Raw genomic sequence first — 15689 nt, 5'->3', positions numbered from 1 at the left:
TGGTCAACTGCACTGATCGTTCGGTCGATCTGTGTGCTACAATGACAAATATTCTGTGACAAAATCTGTCACTGTTAATCAAACAAAACATCAATAAACCAAAAATATCTCACAAAATGCTACGAATTGATATGAGAACACTGTAATTTTACAAATGCGGCGGCATGATCAGAATGATTTAACTTTTACACATCAGCCATTCATACTCCCATGCCTGACCATAAGAGAACTCAATCTCCACCAGTGTGCATGAAAAAATCCCGACAGCTTTTAAAATCAGTCGCAATCAAAGATTTGGATCAGGCTGGGATACTTTGCTTCCAAAATTCAGGAGTGCCAAGCCCTGCTGACTCAAATTCGTGCCTCTGCGGTCAAGAAGACTGCGCCCCAGGCATCTGCTGCTCGCTGCATCGCGAATGCGGTCAACTTGATTTACCACCGTCACGGAATGTACCAGAACCACTTTATGAACGAGGATCATGTGCTTCAGAATGCGGAGGACATAAGCAAGAGTTGATTAGTAGCATCGCTCGAGATGGTAGTGATGGATACCAACAAGACTTTAATTCGAGCGATAGAAGGCTAAGCATTGGTCGAGATAGTCGTCAAGGATATCCACCAGACTTTTCTTCGAACGACAGAACGTGTAGCATAGGTCGAAATAGTCGTCAAGGATACCAACAAGACTTTAATTCGAACGATAAATCGTGTGGCGTAGGTCGAGATGGGCGTCAGGGATACCAACCAGACTTTTCTTCAAACGACAGAACGTGTAGCATCGACCGAAGTGGTCGTCAAGGATACCCACTTGAGTTTCCTTCAAACGATAGATCGTGTAGCATAGGTCGAGGTAGTCGTCACAGATACCAACCAGACTTTTCTTCAAACGATAGAAGGGTAAGCATCTCTCGACATAGTCGTCAGGGATACCAACAAGACTTATGTCCGAACGAAAGAAGAGTTACCATTAGTGAGCGTGAAGGATACCCACAAGACTTTTTCGCGAACGATGGAAGATTTAGCTTCGGTCCAGCTGATTGTGATGTATGCGAAGAAGACTTCCCGCCGACTGGAAGAAGATTTAGCATACAGGGCCGCAATTTCCAGCTCAGCGATCTCATTCCAGACTGCTGTAAACCGTCCGCTTTTATGACACCAAAGCCAGCTCCTCCCACGGAGTCATGTTGTGATTCTTGTAGAAAAGAACTTTTCACGCAAGGCAAACTTGTGCCAAAGCCAGCGTTTGACCCTTACAAACAATCTTGCTGTGATACTTGTAAATATCTAGCTCCAAAACCAAAGAGCGAGCATGAAGACCCTTGTTCACATGACACCTGTGGCAAGGATGATACAGAACTTAGTGATACTGGCTCCGTGATTTCCGAAGACCAGAGAAAAAAATTATGGCAAATGCCTCTGGGGACACCTCCGCCCCGTAATAGGCCAGCGGGTGCAATGGGTAAAAGTTCCTCCCAAAAACATTTTAAGTTGAGTAAAAATAACTTAGGGGATCTAGATGATGAGAATGGTAAAGGCGCGACTGGCGCTAATTGTAGTTGTGATGAGGAGCTCAATGGAAAAACTGATAAACCCGAAACGGATGAGAAAAGACCAAGTAAGGACAGTAAAACTGATTTGACGAATGAAGAAAGTAAACCTGAAGATGGTAGTAAAAGGAACTCGTCTGCACATGAAATTAAAAAAGAGGAAAGTAAAAGGTTGAGTCAAGAAGAAAAAAGGATGAGTCGAGAAGAAAGAAGGTTAAGTCGAGAAGAAAGGAGGTTGAGTCGAGAAGAAAAAAGGTTGAGTAAAGAAGAAAGTAAAAGGCCTAGTCAAGAAGTTAGTAAACATGATATTAAACATAACGTAAAGGAAAATAAAAAACAGGTTACTACGGGAGCATGTGGGAAACCCTCTTGTTCGATAAATACTTGCACGTGTCGGTTCCCGCCGGCATATAGCCAATATTTTGATTGCACGGGGCGCATCAGTGGACACTGCACTTGTGACGACAATAAGTAAAATCAATTTATATACAGACTTGTAAATAACTGACATTTTATACTCATTCCACTTGAGAGTTGTTTTATATGTGACATACTTTTGTTCCTATCTTCTCCAAATCGCACTGGTCGTTACATCTTGGAAAGACGTGAATCTAAGGCGCCAGGACGATCTGACAATGAGTCAATTAAATTGCACAATATTATGTATTATGTAAAATTAACGTGTAGTGTACAGTTATATTGAAGACTCTGAAACTACTGAACCGATTAATGAACTATATTTTATCCTGGTATGAGCAGTAGTTCTCACGGGACGTTGATAAAACCACGGGAAAGCGGCTGGAATGACCAACAAAAGTATTATTTAAAAACTTTATTGTCAAGATTTCAGGCATGTATAAAATTCTTGATAGCATCAGTCACTTCTTTGCTTTAGGCGGCACTACTAGAGTGACTCTCTTCTTGCTAGGCTTGGCCGTTGTATCGGCTTCTATTTTTATTTTACGAACATGAGTATAAAAGGAACGGGGGCCGGGAGTACTGATAGCTGAAAACAAAAAAGTTTATAAATATACTTCAGTTTGGTGAGGTTTAAGCTTCGTTTCCAGTCTAAACGCATGCAGCTGAGAATCAGCGTTTTACCTGGAGCGACTGCTTGTCTGACCTTCCCAACCCTGTAACCCAGACAACATAGTAGCCTTAGGTAAGACTGGTAGTCACACTTTCTGGTTTCAACCCATGAGGACCGCCAAAGATGTTCAATGACAGCCGAAACCTACAGTTTAACGAGCCCTCCGAAAACACAGTCATTCTTCATAGATAAACTTCATAGATAATTATTTATAATTTCAGAATTAACAGTCAGTTACCAGATTTCGCAGAGTGCGCCCGCGCCGGTTTCAGTGCCGAGGGATTGTCAGTCTGATGAGCTAACCGGTCTGAAGAGCCTTGCGCTTGTTGCTCACCGTCGATTTTCACTGAAATATTAGTTAAATCACTATGCGATTCATCAACTTACGTTTGGAAGCTAAACTGTAATCCTTGTTTTTTATCTTAGTAGAATATACTCTGGCGCTGTAAAGCTGTCTGTCTACTTTTTTACTTGATGCTAACGAACTATATTCTCGACTCATTTTTGGACTCAGATTTGGATGTTCTCGACTATTCAATTTTATATTGGAGTAGTAAAATACCTTTCTTTTTAATGGTAGTTTTTTTTCTCACAGGTGCATCCCCTGATGGATTACCTAAAATATATATAAATCATGTCATTGTAAGAGACTGTGTAATTTTTATAAGTAAAACGAAAGATTGTCAAAAATTTTATTTAGGTTTTGGGGCAAAATATTTAAAACCACTGGGATTTTCCACCTTCACTAATCAAAGAAAACCCTATATAGATTTAACCTTCTAGGAAAGCATAATGTCGTTTATTTAAGATCATTACGGCAAAGCAAGGACATGTTTTTCTCTTCTAATGAATAAGCAACAATAGGGTCCTGTTTTACCCTTTGGATACGAAACCCTAACAAGGAAACTAGTGATGATCAGGCGTAAGTGTCCTTGACAGTACTTACTCCAATTTTGTGACCTTCCGTAATCTCTAAAACCCTTAGTTTTTACCAAACAACAGATTTAAACTAACCGCAAATCTTTTCCAACTGCGCCCTCAGAGGCTTGATCATCAAATTAACCGGATTCATCTTGCTGTCGTTTATAAAACCATACCGAGTCATATCTATAGAGGCGGTCTTTTTATAACAAATCTTTTGAATAAAATCTTTAGTCTTGTTCGACATAGCTATGTGTTTGAGGTTTCGTTCTCGTTTCCTTAAGGAGTTTATCCTGCGGAGGCTCGCTCCATAAGTTACAGAGGAGCTGCTGGATTTCATGGTACTGGTTTTAGTTCCAAGTTTACTCATAGTCGTAATGTATATCGGTTTTATTTATTCATAATTTTATAGATTTTTGTAAGAAAACTTGCAATTTATGTCAACATTGAAGCTTCAGAGAATGAAAGATTTTTTTTTTACGATGATTGAACTCGCAACGTAATGCCGGTCCCATACATATGTGCAATGTTTGAATTTTTATATATTATTTTGTGTTAATTTAATTTTATTACACAAATCATTAAACGCTAAATTAAATGGCATGTACAGCAATTGTAACTGTGCTGCGTGAACAATTCCTGCATAAATGAATGAAAAAATTAAAAGCCGCGAACTCGAAGCTAGTCTCTGAAAAAAATATTAATCAACAACAGTGACAGTGACACATGACATGACATTTGCCTTTTTTGCGGAAGCGAGCTCACGCACGCAATTCAAAAAATATCGCGTAACTATTTCAAAAGAAAATATTATGGCTACTTTACATGAAGCTTTGAAGCCTATTTCTTGGCTGGCTGGACGCTGGTCTACTGAGGAAGGTCGGGGCACGTATCCGAACATACCAGACTTTCAATATCATGAAGAATTGGAATTTATTTGCGTCGGTGGGTAAATGGAACACAATTTAAATAATTCCTTTCGATTTTAGCTATAAAAGTTTTCTAAGATCTTTACAGTAATAGTTGGATATTTTATGTTGCAATAATATGTTGTTTCACAGTTATATCAAAGTGATAGTTCGTAACAAAATGTTATGTAAACAATGATACTAGGGTTTTGTTTGTTTGCACAAATGCCGTATATTATTAATAAAATTCAACATCCCGCAATAGTTTCTGGGTCAGTGGGTCGTCTTTTTCTGTCTAGTGTAAAGATTTATATAAATAACGAAACTTAAAAATTTTATAAAATTCATTTACCAACTCATCATTTCATTTCAGGGCAACCAATGTTCAACTACGTATCAACATCGACGCATCCAGAAAAAAAAACTCCAATGCATCAGGAAAGAGGTTTTTTACGCATTATGCCAGGCACAAACAAGCTAGCCTTCATGGTTAGCCACAACTTTGGCCTCACTTCTCTCGAAGAAGGTGAAAACGATGAAGAATCTAAGCAAATAGTCTTAGAAACTGTCAGCCTGTCTCGAATGTCATTTGCTAAGCCTCCAGCTGTGAAAAAAATAAAGAGGAACATCAAATTGGTGGCCCCTGATACTTTAGAAGTAGTTTTGTTTATGGAGACTGATAATACTCCGTTGACAGAGCATTTAAAGGCGGTTTATAGAAAAGTAGATGGTTAGGCAGGAGATTACATAAGATTTCGAAGTACCTCAAACTGGGGCCCGATTCTCCTAATTTTACTTAAGCGTCATATGATTCACGTTCGACTCGATTCGACTGATATCCAATCCCGACTCGATTACGATTGAAGCGTATGTGGCATTCCGCTATTTTTTCTTTGAAATAAACGTTTTTATCCTTTTCTGTCATTCAATAATGAATCATTTTGTCTGCAAATGATTTACGATTGCAAAATGATTGTACAGCAAACTACCGTATAGACCAAAATCACCAAAATAGCAGACCAATCGCACACCAATCAAATGTCAATCGAATACGATTGGTCTTTTATTAGTAGCAGAATGCCCGATAATGGTTAAAACTGATATTACGATCATATTGCGATTCGATTTCTATTAGATTTTGACATTATTAACTTAGGAGAATCGGGCCCCTGTTGGAAGCTGATTATCTGAATGCCAATTAATTGAATCGCTAATGGTCTGAATTGACCCTAGGCTACTGCAGTCTATTAGTGTTAAGGTTTGATGGGGCTGCATAAGTTTTTCTTTATTACCTGTCTTAAGTCTGATTATCTGAAATGAAGTCACTTTTTTTTCATTTCGAGTTTTGTTCACCTGGGTCTCAAGGTGAAGAACCGGCAAGAAACTCCGTGGGCACTCCTTTCAATTGATTTGAATTGATTCTGGCCCCAATTAATTATCTGGATAATCAGTGTTCTACTGTAGGTACTTGCTAGAAATGGCTATTTTTTATACTAGCCTTACACTCCTCTTGCAAGTACAGTTATCGGCACGGATATCGAGCCATGACCTTCACCTGCGCAGAAGCGATTTACTGCCTTATTGCCTTATGCGTACGGGTGCGCAAAGCGATCCCCACTCTTCCGCCGAGAGCCCAATATCCGTGCCGGTATCTGTATTTCTTGTATATTCACATTTTCTGATGTTATAATATTTTGTAAACAAGCATTGTCTTGTAAGAACAATGACTGAGAAACAGAATTATTTAAATTACTAGCTGGTGCCCGCGACTTCGTCTGCGCAGGTTTAGTATTTCGAACAATATGTTTACAAATTGTAGCCTATGTGTTATTCCGATGTATAAGCTATATTATTGTAAAGTTTCATTAAAATCCATTCAGTAGTTTTTGCGTGAAAGAGTAACAAACATCCATACATCCATACATACAAACTTTCGCGTTTATAATATTAGTAGGATATAACGCGGCAGGTGTAAATTTTCCTTAAGATATTTAAATTGCCTGTCTGCGTATATGCCAGTTGACTAAGTACTTAGGTAAATGAATCTTGATATACATAATTTAACAAATCAATTTAAAAATAATATGGATAATTTTATGTATTAGTTTATAAGAATTGTTATGTACAATAAATATATTTGTATTTCTATGGGCCCTTAGCCCTAGTTGCCTGAAATAAAAGAATAAATAAAATGGGACAAAAAATTATATGTATATATAATACAAGATACAATAGTAACAATTACTTGATCAACTGACTTATTATTCTAAGCAGTAGTTTGTTTTAATATGTATTTGTGTAAGAGCCCTGCCTCACTAGGACGCCAATGGCGGCGTCGCCGGCTACGTATCCAAGCAGTTAGTATTGAAATGTATGGAACCTAACTCACTTGGCGACGGTTTGGCAACGTCGCCAAATTGGAAGCGTGGCCACGAGCTACAGTTCCCTACGTGGCTACTGGCTACTCTGGCAGCTTGGCGATGTTGCCACGGTTGCCAATATAATGTACACAGTAAAGTGCACCTCCCTCATTCAGTCGCCAGTGTGGTCGCCAGTCAGCGTGCGATTTCTTCAGCGACGACGTAAACAATCGACTGTCGAGACGCCATGGCCATTCGACTTGGCGACCTTTGGATGCCATAGGTAGCCAGACTTGCGCCGCTGGCGACGTCGCCATGGCATCCTAGTGAGGCAGGGCTCTAAAAAGTCCTATCAAGATTGTTTACCTTTAGTTAAGTCGCTACTCAAATGGAGGATCTCTAAGGATAGGTATATGAGATTATTTTTACGCTCCCGAAAAAGATGGTGTTATGAACTTGCCACAGGAACATGATCGGCAATCCACCTTTAGCTCCTAGAACTGATCATCTGCCTAGCCTTTTCTCAACTATATTGGGGTCGGCTTCCAGTCTAACCGGATGCAGCTGAGTACCAGTGCTTGGAAGGAGCAACTGCCTATCTGACCTGAATTAGCTTAAGAACTAAAAATGTAAACTATTTGGTTGTGCTATTCTTAGTTAATATTTAGTTTTAAATACTTTTTACCTTTGGGAAATTTAGTGAGATTAATTTGAAATTATATTAAGAAAAACGACGAATTAAGTTGTATTAATATCAAAAGTTATTTTTTATCACAGACTGAACTTCTAGACCTAACTAAAGAAGCATCTTTTGAACACAATGTAGGCCCAAGTTTGAAAACATAAATGTTAGTTTTTCATAAAACAACTGTGACTTTAAAAATTGTACATGAAAATTCATAGTACACAGTTGTTCTAAGATTTTTTTGTCTATGTACCTATATTGTTTTTTTTTTAATTTATTTATTCATATCAAAAACACAGCTAATTTAATCTTTACAGGTACTTAGTTGTTAGTGAACTTGGGCCTTAGTTTATTAATTGGTCAGTTATTTTTCATTATATTAGTTATGTAATGTTACTATTTTAGGTTTCTGCATTTTCATATATCTATTTACAGTACCTATGTAATAAATTATTTCTTCTGAATCTTTTGTTTTATTAAACTTTCACTTTAACTAAACACAAATAAAAAACATCACCTTACCCCTCCAAACTGTTCAGTATTGCTGTTTTAAACAAGTGTAAATGGATACTAGTTAACCAATGAGTTAAAAAAGGAGGTCCTCAATTTGACCTATATGTACTTTGTGCTCCATTCTCGCATTTTTTTTTTGGCAGGGGGAAAATCCTCATGGACTTCCCTCCACCTGAGGTCGGTGGAGGGGGTGTGCCGGACTCTTACCGGCTAAAAACCCACCCAGTGTTGCCTTCTATTACCTATTGTCGAGGGCACGGGTATCGCCAAAGCATTCTTCCGCACCCCCGACAGGTATTGGCGTCAACCTCTGTGGCCGTTACCCAGCAGCCACTGCAAACTCCACTAAGAGAGGCGCGCGCAACACAACGCCACCGTCTCGAGGCCTGTTTCTGTTCGGACGACAGACGCCCCTAGTCTGTCGCCCGCAGGCTGCGCCCTATGGTGGCCGGAGATCAGCCACCCTGCGACGCCCACCACATCTGCTGCGGGCGGGGAGAGAGGAAGCAGCTTCTCTCTCCCTTTCCGCCGCCTCCTTCTCGCATTTTGCTGACCCGATTTCGATCAGGCTTTCAGAATATTGATTGTGACTCAATACATTCTTGAGGAATTCTGAATGAACTTAGAATTTATTTTTTAACTAAGTTTTTAAATAAAAGTCATATCAAGATTGTTTATCTTTAGTACTTGACTATTTCAGTTAAGAGCCTTCGCAAATGGAGCGTGTACAGGGGCGTGGTAAAAAAAAACAAGAATTGTGTTTAATGAATATTTAATTCAAATACCCTTAGCACTAATGATTTATCTAAACCTTGATAACAGACTCCCGACACGGCGTGCCACAATTATTACGAAACAACAAAATTAAACTTAAATATAATAATAGAAAATATTTTCAATACAGTTTATGACTTGAACAGTCTTGTCAACCCAGAATTAATAAACTATTTATTTTAACCGACGTGCAAAAAGAAAGGTTCTCAATTCAGATGTTTTACTTGAAGGGAGTTCAAAATTTCGGAAGTTTTATTTTTGGAACAAAATTCATAGTTTATTAATTTTAGGCACCACGTAGTTAGGATTTCATAATTTTACTAAATATTAAACTAAAACTAAGTTTATTGAGAAAAAAGTTAAACATTTAAATAATTATTGAATTTTGTATCAATTCATATTCATTGAGTTTGGGTGTAATTCGTGACCAAAACTTTTATAGACCTGCAATTGCTACGTAGAGATTTTAATTTCACAAAACAATTAAATTTTTGAATTTTACTACACCTAGAATTGCCTTATTATTTATATTCTAGATGAAAAAAACGTGTTAAAATCACTTTTATTTTACTGGTAGTACAAAATGTTTTTAAGCTTATTAAACGGTCACCCATCTAAAGATTGACCGCGGCAAGCTCAGTTTAAAAATGAGCCTATTGCAATACTTTTACTAAATACTTTAGGACGGCAAAAGAATTTTCAATTATTTTTGCCGAAGAAAGCCTTTTCCCTAAATTTGGGTCGGCTTATAACAGCTGAGTGCCAGTGTTTTACAAGGAGCGACTGCCTATCTGACCTCCTCAACCCAGTTCCTCCTTGGTTAGACTGCTGGTTAGAATATGAGAATAATTGATAAAATACTTTGCCATCCTGTCAGCAAGCACCTTTATAAAGATACAAAAAATTAACTACTTATTAAGTTCCTATTGAATTATTGTATGGATATAACAGCAGGATCCAATAATCTATCTCTTGTTTTGCTTATTAGAGATAGAATTTTAACATTAGCTCCATACAAGTTACATCGAATTCTTATCTCTGGTAGGCAAAGCCACGGATAGTATATTGGGAACAACCGTGATGGATAGATCGGCAAAAGGCAAACGAGTAATTTTTCATGTATTTAAGTGAAGCCAAAAATGGAATACATCAGTTGACTGACTTTTTCATGTGTGATTTCCTCACCTTAAAAATCTGTATACATATGTGGTGTTTTCTTGTTTTTGCGTTTGATACATGCAGGGCAAACAACAATAGTTATCTGTCACGCATTGCCAATCTATCGAATGGTAGGACCCTAAATCTATGTGTGTGTGCGGCGTATACATACACTATTATATTTCTATGTGTGCTAGTGCTTATTTTGCAAATCTAAAAAGGTTACATGACTATATAATTTGTGTTATTCTAAGTACATACTTAAAAAAAAAATTTCAATGTTTTATTTCAAGAAAGCGGGGTTGCCATATAAACACGACATTGCTTTTGATAATGGCGTCCAAGGCCGATTTCTGTGGCTGTTCTCATATAAGATCAGCCAGCTGCGTAGGACATATTATAGCGCACAAGCATTTGCTTGGACACAGGTGCACTCACTACTCCTTCACTCTCATAGCACGATGGGACGACAATCCGACACCACCGGAGAGAGATCACAAGCAGGACCGACATTGACGTGTTACGACACACACAAGTATGGGTCACCCGCTTTCGTCAAATAGAACATTTGTATTATTTTGAAAATGTCAAATTGCTTTCAGTTGCAGCTTTTGGAAGACGTGAGATGATAATGCAAGGCAATTCTGATTATTATAGTTGGATTTTTATGTTGAAAGCTCGACGAATGTTGAAATTTCAACTTTATGGCTATTGAATTTACAGGTTCTAATACAATAAAGTTAGTCACGGTGGCCTAGTGGGTAAGGAACCCACCTCTCGAGTATGAGGGTGTGGGTTCGATTCCAGGTCGGGCAAGTACCAATGCAACTTTTCTAAGTTTGTATGTACTTTCTAAGTATAATTTAGACACCAATGGCTGATAAAAAGGTGAAGGAAAACATCTTGAGGAAACCTGGACTATTTAGTCTGAAATCAGCGACCCGCATTGAGCAAGCGTGGTGATTAATGCTCAATCCTTCTCCGTGTGAGAGGAGGCCGCACCCCAGCAGTGGGACAATAAAAAGGCTGTAACAGTAATACAATAAAGTCGTTGTTTGTTTGTGCCCTAGAAACTCTACTGAAATTGTTTGTTTGTCTCACTGTTAGGAAGCTACACTATTCCCGAACTTCTTCCCATATCCAGAATAGTCATAATATTACTATTTTCTCGTACCCGGAGGTACGAGAAGATGTTCCCACGTGACTCTCACAACGTATACATAACTTTTTCGAGCCTTTTTAAATTCGAGCCTAAACTTAAAAATCCAACCATAACAATTTATTTTCAACATTTTAAACGTATTTAAGTTTGCTATTTCAATTCTTTCTTTCTATTACAAATTGCTACATTGATTAAATTACTATTTAAGCTGGAAATATTTTAATAGCTCGCTTTCTATTGGCGGGTGCCATTTAACCTATCAAATGTTTAAATATACAACGTTATTTTTTGTTTATGCGAAACCTGATACACCTATCTAGTATTTTTATGTAAAGAATCTATGTACGAAATTTCAAAACCGTATCATGAAAAGTCACAAAGTTATAAGCTTGTTAAGTTACGGGACTGTCCGTAAAAATACATAATCACCACAAAACGCACACATGCCGCGCAACGCGATAGCACTGTGCGCTCGCGCCCGCTATGAACTCGCCGTGACCGCCGTTGTGCGAGAATAAATACCTATTTGTGGTGTCCAACATTCAGTTTTTTTAGATAATTTTGGGAAAAAATATAACATGGTGTAAAAACTATTGAAATCGATTCAGTTACTGATTCTGAACAAACTATATTCAGGTTTCGCACAAACAAAAAATAACGTTGTAGATACAACACACATATAATATACAGTAGATATAAAAAATACATGACACCAGTTGATTATAAAATTCATAAATACTATATACTAGATCATATCAGATATCTAGCCCATACAGTATTGCTTCCCGCGGTCATTACATGGATGGGTGGCCGAGAGAGTTATTTTACTTTTAAAATGAGCTCATGGTCGCCTCACGATGATTTATCTCCCGAGCCTTTTCCCAACTATGTTGGGGTCGGCTTCCAGTCTAACCGGATGCAGCTGAGTACCAGTGCTTTACAAGGAGCGACTGCCCTATCTGACCTCCTCAACCCAGTTGCCTGGGCAACACAATACCCCTTGGTAAGACTGGTGTCAGACTTACTGGCTTCTGACTACCCATATGTCGTCGTCTCATAATTATTTTGGTATTTTAATCTATAAAAAAGGTTTATATTCTTTTGACCATAGAGCTAAGCTAGACTGTATGGAATAGATATTTTAAAAAGTGCTTATATTGTTAATTATTTTATTCGGTTACTGCTTATTTAACTATGAAAGGCAATATAACATTAATTTGCATGTTTCATTAAAATAAGAGCACAGTATCTTTGTGTAAGTTTCATCAAAATATGTTTAGCAATTTTCCATGGTAAGTTTTTACCTTCATTTTAATAATACAGGCAAATACCTTAAATTGGTGTTTTTTTCATACTAATATGTGTAATATGAGTATAATAATATCAAAATGGTTGGCTACACGAAAATAGGATTATTCATTACTATTTATTTATTTTCTATGGATTATAAATTGAAGTATATTGTATAATTCCATTTTCAACCAACATCAAAAAACAGAGGTTCTCAGAACCTGCTTGCTTTGACCTGTATGTCTGCATGTATTTTTTGCTCGCCTATCTGACGTTTGGCTAAACCGATTGATATGCAGTTTTCAGCATAGTATTTATCAGACTTAGAAGGTTTTATTTGGGTATATTATAGAAGTCGGTTTTATTTGCTTGGAAAAATATTTTTCCCCCTTGAGACATTTTAAAAAATTTTACATCAATATACTTCAATTTTTATGCTCTTAACTAAGTTAACTGTGTATAATGGAAGTTGGAACATTCTAGATCTAACCGTATCACTCAGCTAATCTAAGCCCAACCTTACAATTGTAAGTTCCTTCCGTAAAAATACGTAACTTCCGTAATTGTAAGAAGTTCTAAGAAATAAGTAAGTAAGCGACTTACGAAGGAGTAAGGAAAGATGAGCGGAAATGCCATAATGAAGGTAGGTCAAGCGCCTTCTTCTAGTCCAAATGATGTCCTCCTAGCCGATTATCGGCTACGGCGGCTGTTCTCATGTAAGGAGATTAGCCAACTGCGCAGGACATATTATAGTGCACAAGCATCTGCGCAGACACAGGTGCACTCACTATTCCTTCACTCTCATAGCGCGATGGGACGGCAATCCGACACGACCGGACAGAGGTCAGGCGCAGGACCGACATTTACGTGCTAGCCCAAACACGGTAGGTATCATCAAAACGATCAGTTAAGGGTGAATTAACGAGGTGTTCGGGCCCTTTGCGACATCTGTCAGCGATTTTTGGTATGACAATAAATGGTCAGGTGCAAAGAATGCGTATAAGGGCGGCAACAGTAACGTTCCTCGTCCCCCGAACGCCCGCATTTTGGCGCGCTACTTTCTTAGAAGATTTTCCCTTATGGCACCTCCGCTAGTCATTTTGTTCTCCATGAAGTTAATTGGGTGAGCTACTTACGTGAGAGAAACTTACCAGTATAAGGCCGGCCTAATATTGGATCATAAGGCTATATTTATTTTATCAAATGAATAATTTTGTTACTTTTTAACAAAACTATTCATTTAGTAATTATAAGTGTATTTTAGTAACAAGTATGTTTTATATGATTGCCATTAAGATATTGTATATTTGTGTTGCCAGTGTACACTTTTTTTTTAATACAGTAGAAAACTAGCAACACTAAAATCAGAACAAAATGTATGATTAAATAAACAATGTTATTGACTGTAATTTAGAATATGTTGTTTTATTATTATTGAATATTCATAGTTTTAACAAACTATGGACAGAAACGCTCTATTTTTGCAATCATAGCAATAGTAAACTTTTGAGATATCCTTGAAGTAAGAGAACGCAACGTTCAGCATCCGGTTAACATTATCAAACGAAATAATGTGGTTTCCGAGCTACAATACCATACTCCTGTAAAGCCGGAGCCAAGTCTTCCATGGTCATTACGTACTTCTTTTCTTTAGGACCCTTTTGGTTCTTGGAGCTCTGGGTAATCTGGCTCGAAGTCCTCATCTTACAGTGTTGGAGAGCATCATTGGCGATGTCCGAGAGGAACTTCTGTGATGCTAATGCGATGAGACGGATCAACCTGGAATTTTTTAGAGATATGTGTTAGTTTTACTTATTTAAACAGCATGAAAGACTTATAGCAAGATAAAACACATTGTAATTTTGAATGGTAATCGGAAAGCCAATAACAAGTCCTCACGTTACGACTTGAGTATAAAAAATAACCACGAACTACAATTTAGAAAAAAGAAGAATAAAAATTACTAAGTAAGTTTATGTAGGAGATATGTGTTTTAAAATTATATTATAAAAATATAAAGTGAAGTTGATAAGTTGTTATATTTTAGGAACTGCTGAAGTGATTTGAAAATAGCTTTCAATGCTAGATAGCCCATTTATCAAGAAAGGCTGCTGTTAAGGTATTTTTCTGTGTGTGCAGAATAGTCTACATTGAACATGGGTGAAACTACTTGAAATATTTGAAACACAAGTTTTTTGTGGACTTAAACATTTAAAGAAATTGCTTGTAGTAATTTGTAAACATGAGCCATTCTTAAATAAGACATTAAAACGGTTTAGTGTACAACCTTTTTAGTTGTAGTCATGACCATTATGAATTTTACTTACAAGAGAAAAAAAAATCATTTGTTATTTGTTTATTACAATAGTTTATAGTGGTATAGTTTCATAGTGTGACTATAGTGAGTTGTTTTGCTGTTTCATTAACATTTTAATATCTTCAGACAATATCTTGATAATTGATATCAATTTTTAAGTTAACTGTGGCTGATATTAAGTTTTTATTATGTTTTCCTGTAAGTACTTAGGGAAGAAATTGCATAGAAATGGCCCCTGGGCTTTGTTAGGAATTTAAGCAACTTAGAAGGTACAAATTATAGTTTTAAACGTTCTGCAAGGTACGAGGAGGGTTTTAAGACAGTAAATAGTTACCTAGGATCCTGTGACTCGAAGCCAGACATGTTCAAGTAATGAGCAACAACGGAATCCGGAATTGAAGGATTGTAGTTCTCAAGTTGGAGGAGAAAGTCGCTCAGAGCGTGGCCAGCGCCCGTGTCGTCGTCCATACCGACCGACGGAGACCCCATGCGGCTCATCTGCATGGCGCTATAAACAATTACAACCAACTTATTAATAAAATAAACAAGAACCAAACTTCACGAACACACATTTTACTTACTCAGCACAGATAATGTAGAATTTTTTCAACAGTTCAATGTCATTCTAGAATGAGGTTGGCAAAACTGTTTACGTTTTGTTCTTGTGATTGTAGGGAAAAATTATATGTTTAGTTTTTGTTCCCTTATAAATGAACAATAGTTATTTTTGTAATAAATTTAAGTCTATATGATAAAAAACATTTCATAGTTTGTTAATATTCTAATCTACCTTAAAACTTGAAGAAAATTAACACTTTTTATTTAGTAAAAAGCAAAAACAAAACGCAAATTGTGCACGTCATTCATGTGTTCCCACACTTTGAAAATTTACCCTAGTTATTAAATTATTTTCAAAACAAGGGTAAGATAATGAAATTGAAATATTAGTTTTTAAGGCAACCGT

The 15689-nt window shown here is 37.1% G+C and overlaps 3 protein-coding genes across 4 annotated transcripts; 1 reads left to right on the top strand and 2 right to left on the bottom strand.

The window, feature by feature from the left end:
* Window positions 1–2373: 2373 nt before the first annotated feature.
* LOC124644243 lies at window positions 2374–3972 on the bottom strand. The gene is made up of 4 exons (XM_047183497.1): window positions 3652–3972; window positions 3200–3253; window positions 2876–2983; window positions 2374–2553 (listed from the first exon to the last, which is right to left on the bottom strand). Exons 1-4 carry the CDS (start codon window positions 3926–3928, stop codon window positions 2426–2428), a joined length of 567 nt encoding a protein of 188 aa, XP_047039453.1. The 5' UTR covers window positions 3929–3972; the 3' UTR covers window positions 2374–2425.
* Window positions 3973–4282: 310 nt separating this feature from the next.
* Window positions 4283–7975, top strand: LOC124644237 (peroxynitrite isomerase THAP4-like). The gene is made up of 3 exons (XM_047183486.1): window positions 4283–4503; window positions 4840–5236; window positions 5636–7975. Exons 1-2 carry the CDS (start codon window positions 4290–4292, stop codon window positions 5199–5201), a joined length of 576 nt encoding a protein of 191 aa, XP_047039442.1. The 5' UTR covers window positions 4283–4289; the 3' UTR covers window positions 5202–5236; window positions 5636–7975.
* An 804-nt stretch (window positions 7976–8779) lies between these two features.
* On the bottom strand, window positions 8780–15356 carry LOC124644082 (transcription initiation factor TFIID subunit 10-like). Of its 2 annotated transcripts, XM_047183290.1 has the most exons (3): window positions 15307–15356; window positions 15060–15233; window positions 8780–14187 (listed from the first exon to the last, which is right to left on the bottom strand). In XM_047183290.1, exons 2-3 carry the CDS (start codon window positions 15227–15229, stop codon window positions 13968–13970), a joined length of 390 nt encoding a protein of 129 aa, XP_047039246.1. In that variant the 5' UTR covers window positions 15230–15233; window positions 15307–15356; the 3' UTR covers window positions 8780–13967. The 2 variants fall into 2 exon arrangements, with proteins under 2 accessions (XP_047039246.1, XP_047039245.1); XM_047183289.1 differs by lacking the exon at window positions 15307–15356 and having other exon boundaries at window positions 15060–15299.
* Between the last annotated feature and the right edge of the window lie 333 nt (window positions 15357–15689).

The sequence above is a fragment of the Helicoverpa zea genome, chromosome 29 (assembly GCF_022581195.2).
Source record: "Helicoverpa zea isolate HzStark_Cry1AcR chromosome 29, ilHelZeax1.1, whole genome shotgun sequence".
NCBI lineage: Eukaryota > Metazoa > Arthropoda > Insecta > Lepidoptera > Noctuidae > Helicoverpa > Helicoverpa zea.
This window is presented reverse-complemented; position numbering and strand designations above follow the sequence as displayed.

Coding starts and splice junctions, on each gene's coding strand:
- LOC124644243 (XM_047183497.1), bottom strand. CDS start 3,928: ATGAGTAAACTTGGAACTAAAACCAGTACCATGAAATCCAGCAGCTCC. Junction 3,254..3,651: donor GCAGTTGGAAAAGATTTGCG/GTTAGTTTAAAT, acceptor TATATATTTTAG/GTAATCCATCAGGGGATGCA. Junction 2,984..3,199: donor AACTACCATTAAAAAGAAAG/GTATTTTACTAC, acceptor CTAATATTTCAG/TGAAAATCGACGGTGAGCAA.
- LOC124644237 (XM_047183486.1), top strand. CDS start 4,290: ATGACATTTGCCTTTTTTGCGGAAGCGAGCTCACGCACGCAATTCAAA. Junction 4,504..4,839: donor ATTGGAATTTATTTGCGTCG/GTGGGTAAATGG, acceptor ATTTCATTTCAG/GGCAACCAATGTTCAACTAC.
- LOC124644082 (XM_047183290.1), bottom strand. CDS start 15,229: ATGCAGATGAGCCGCATGGGGTCTCCGTCGGTCGGTATGGACGACGAC. Junction 14,188..15,059: donor TTCGAGTCACAGGATCCTAG/GTAACTATTTAC, acceptor AAAAAATTCCAG/GTTGATCCGTCTCATCGCAT.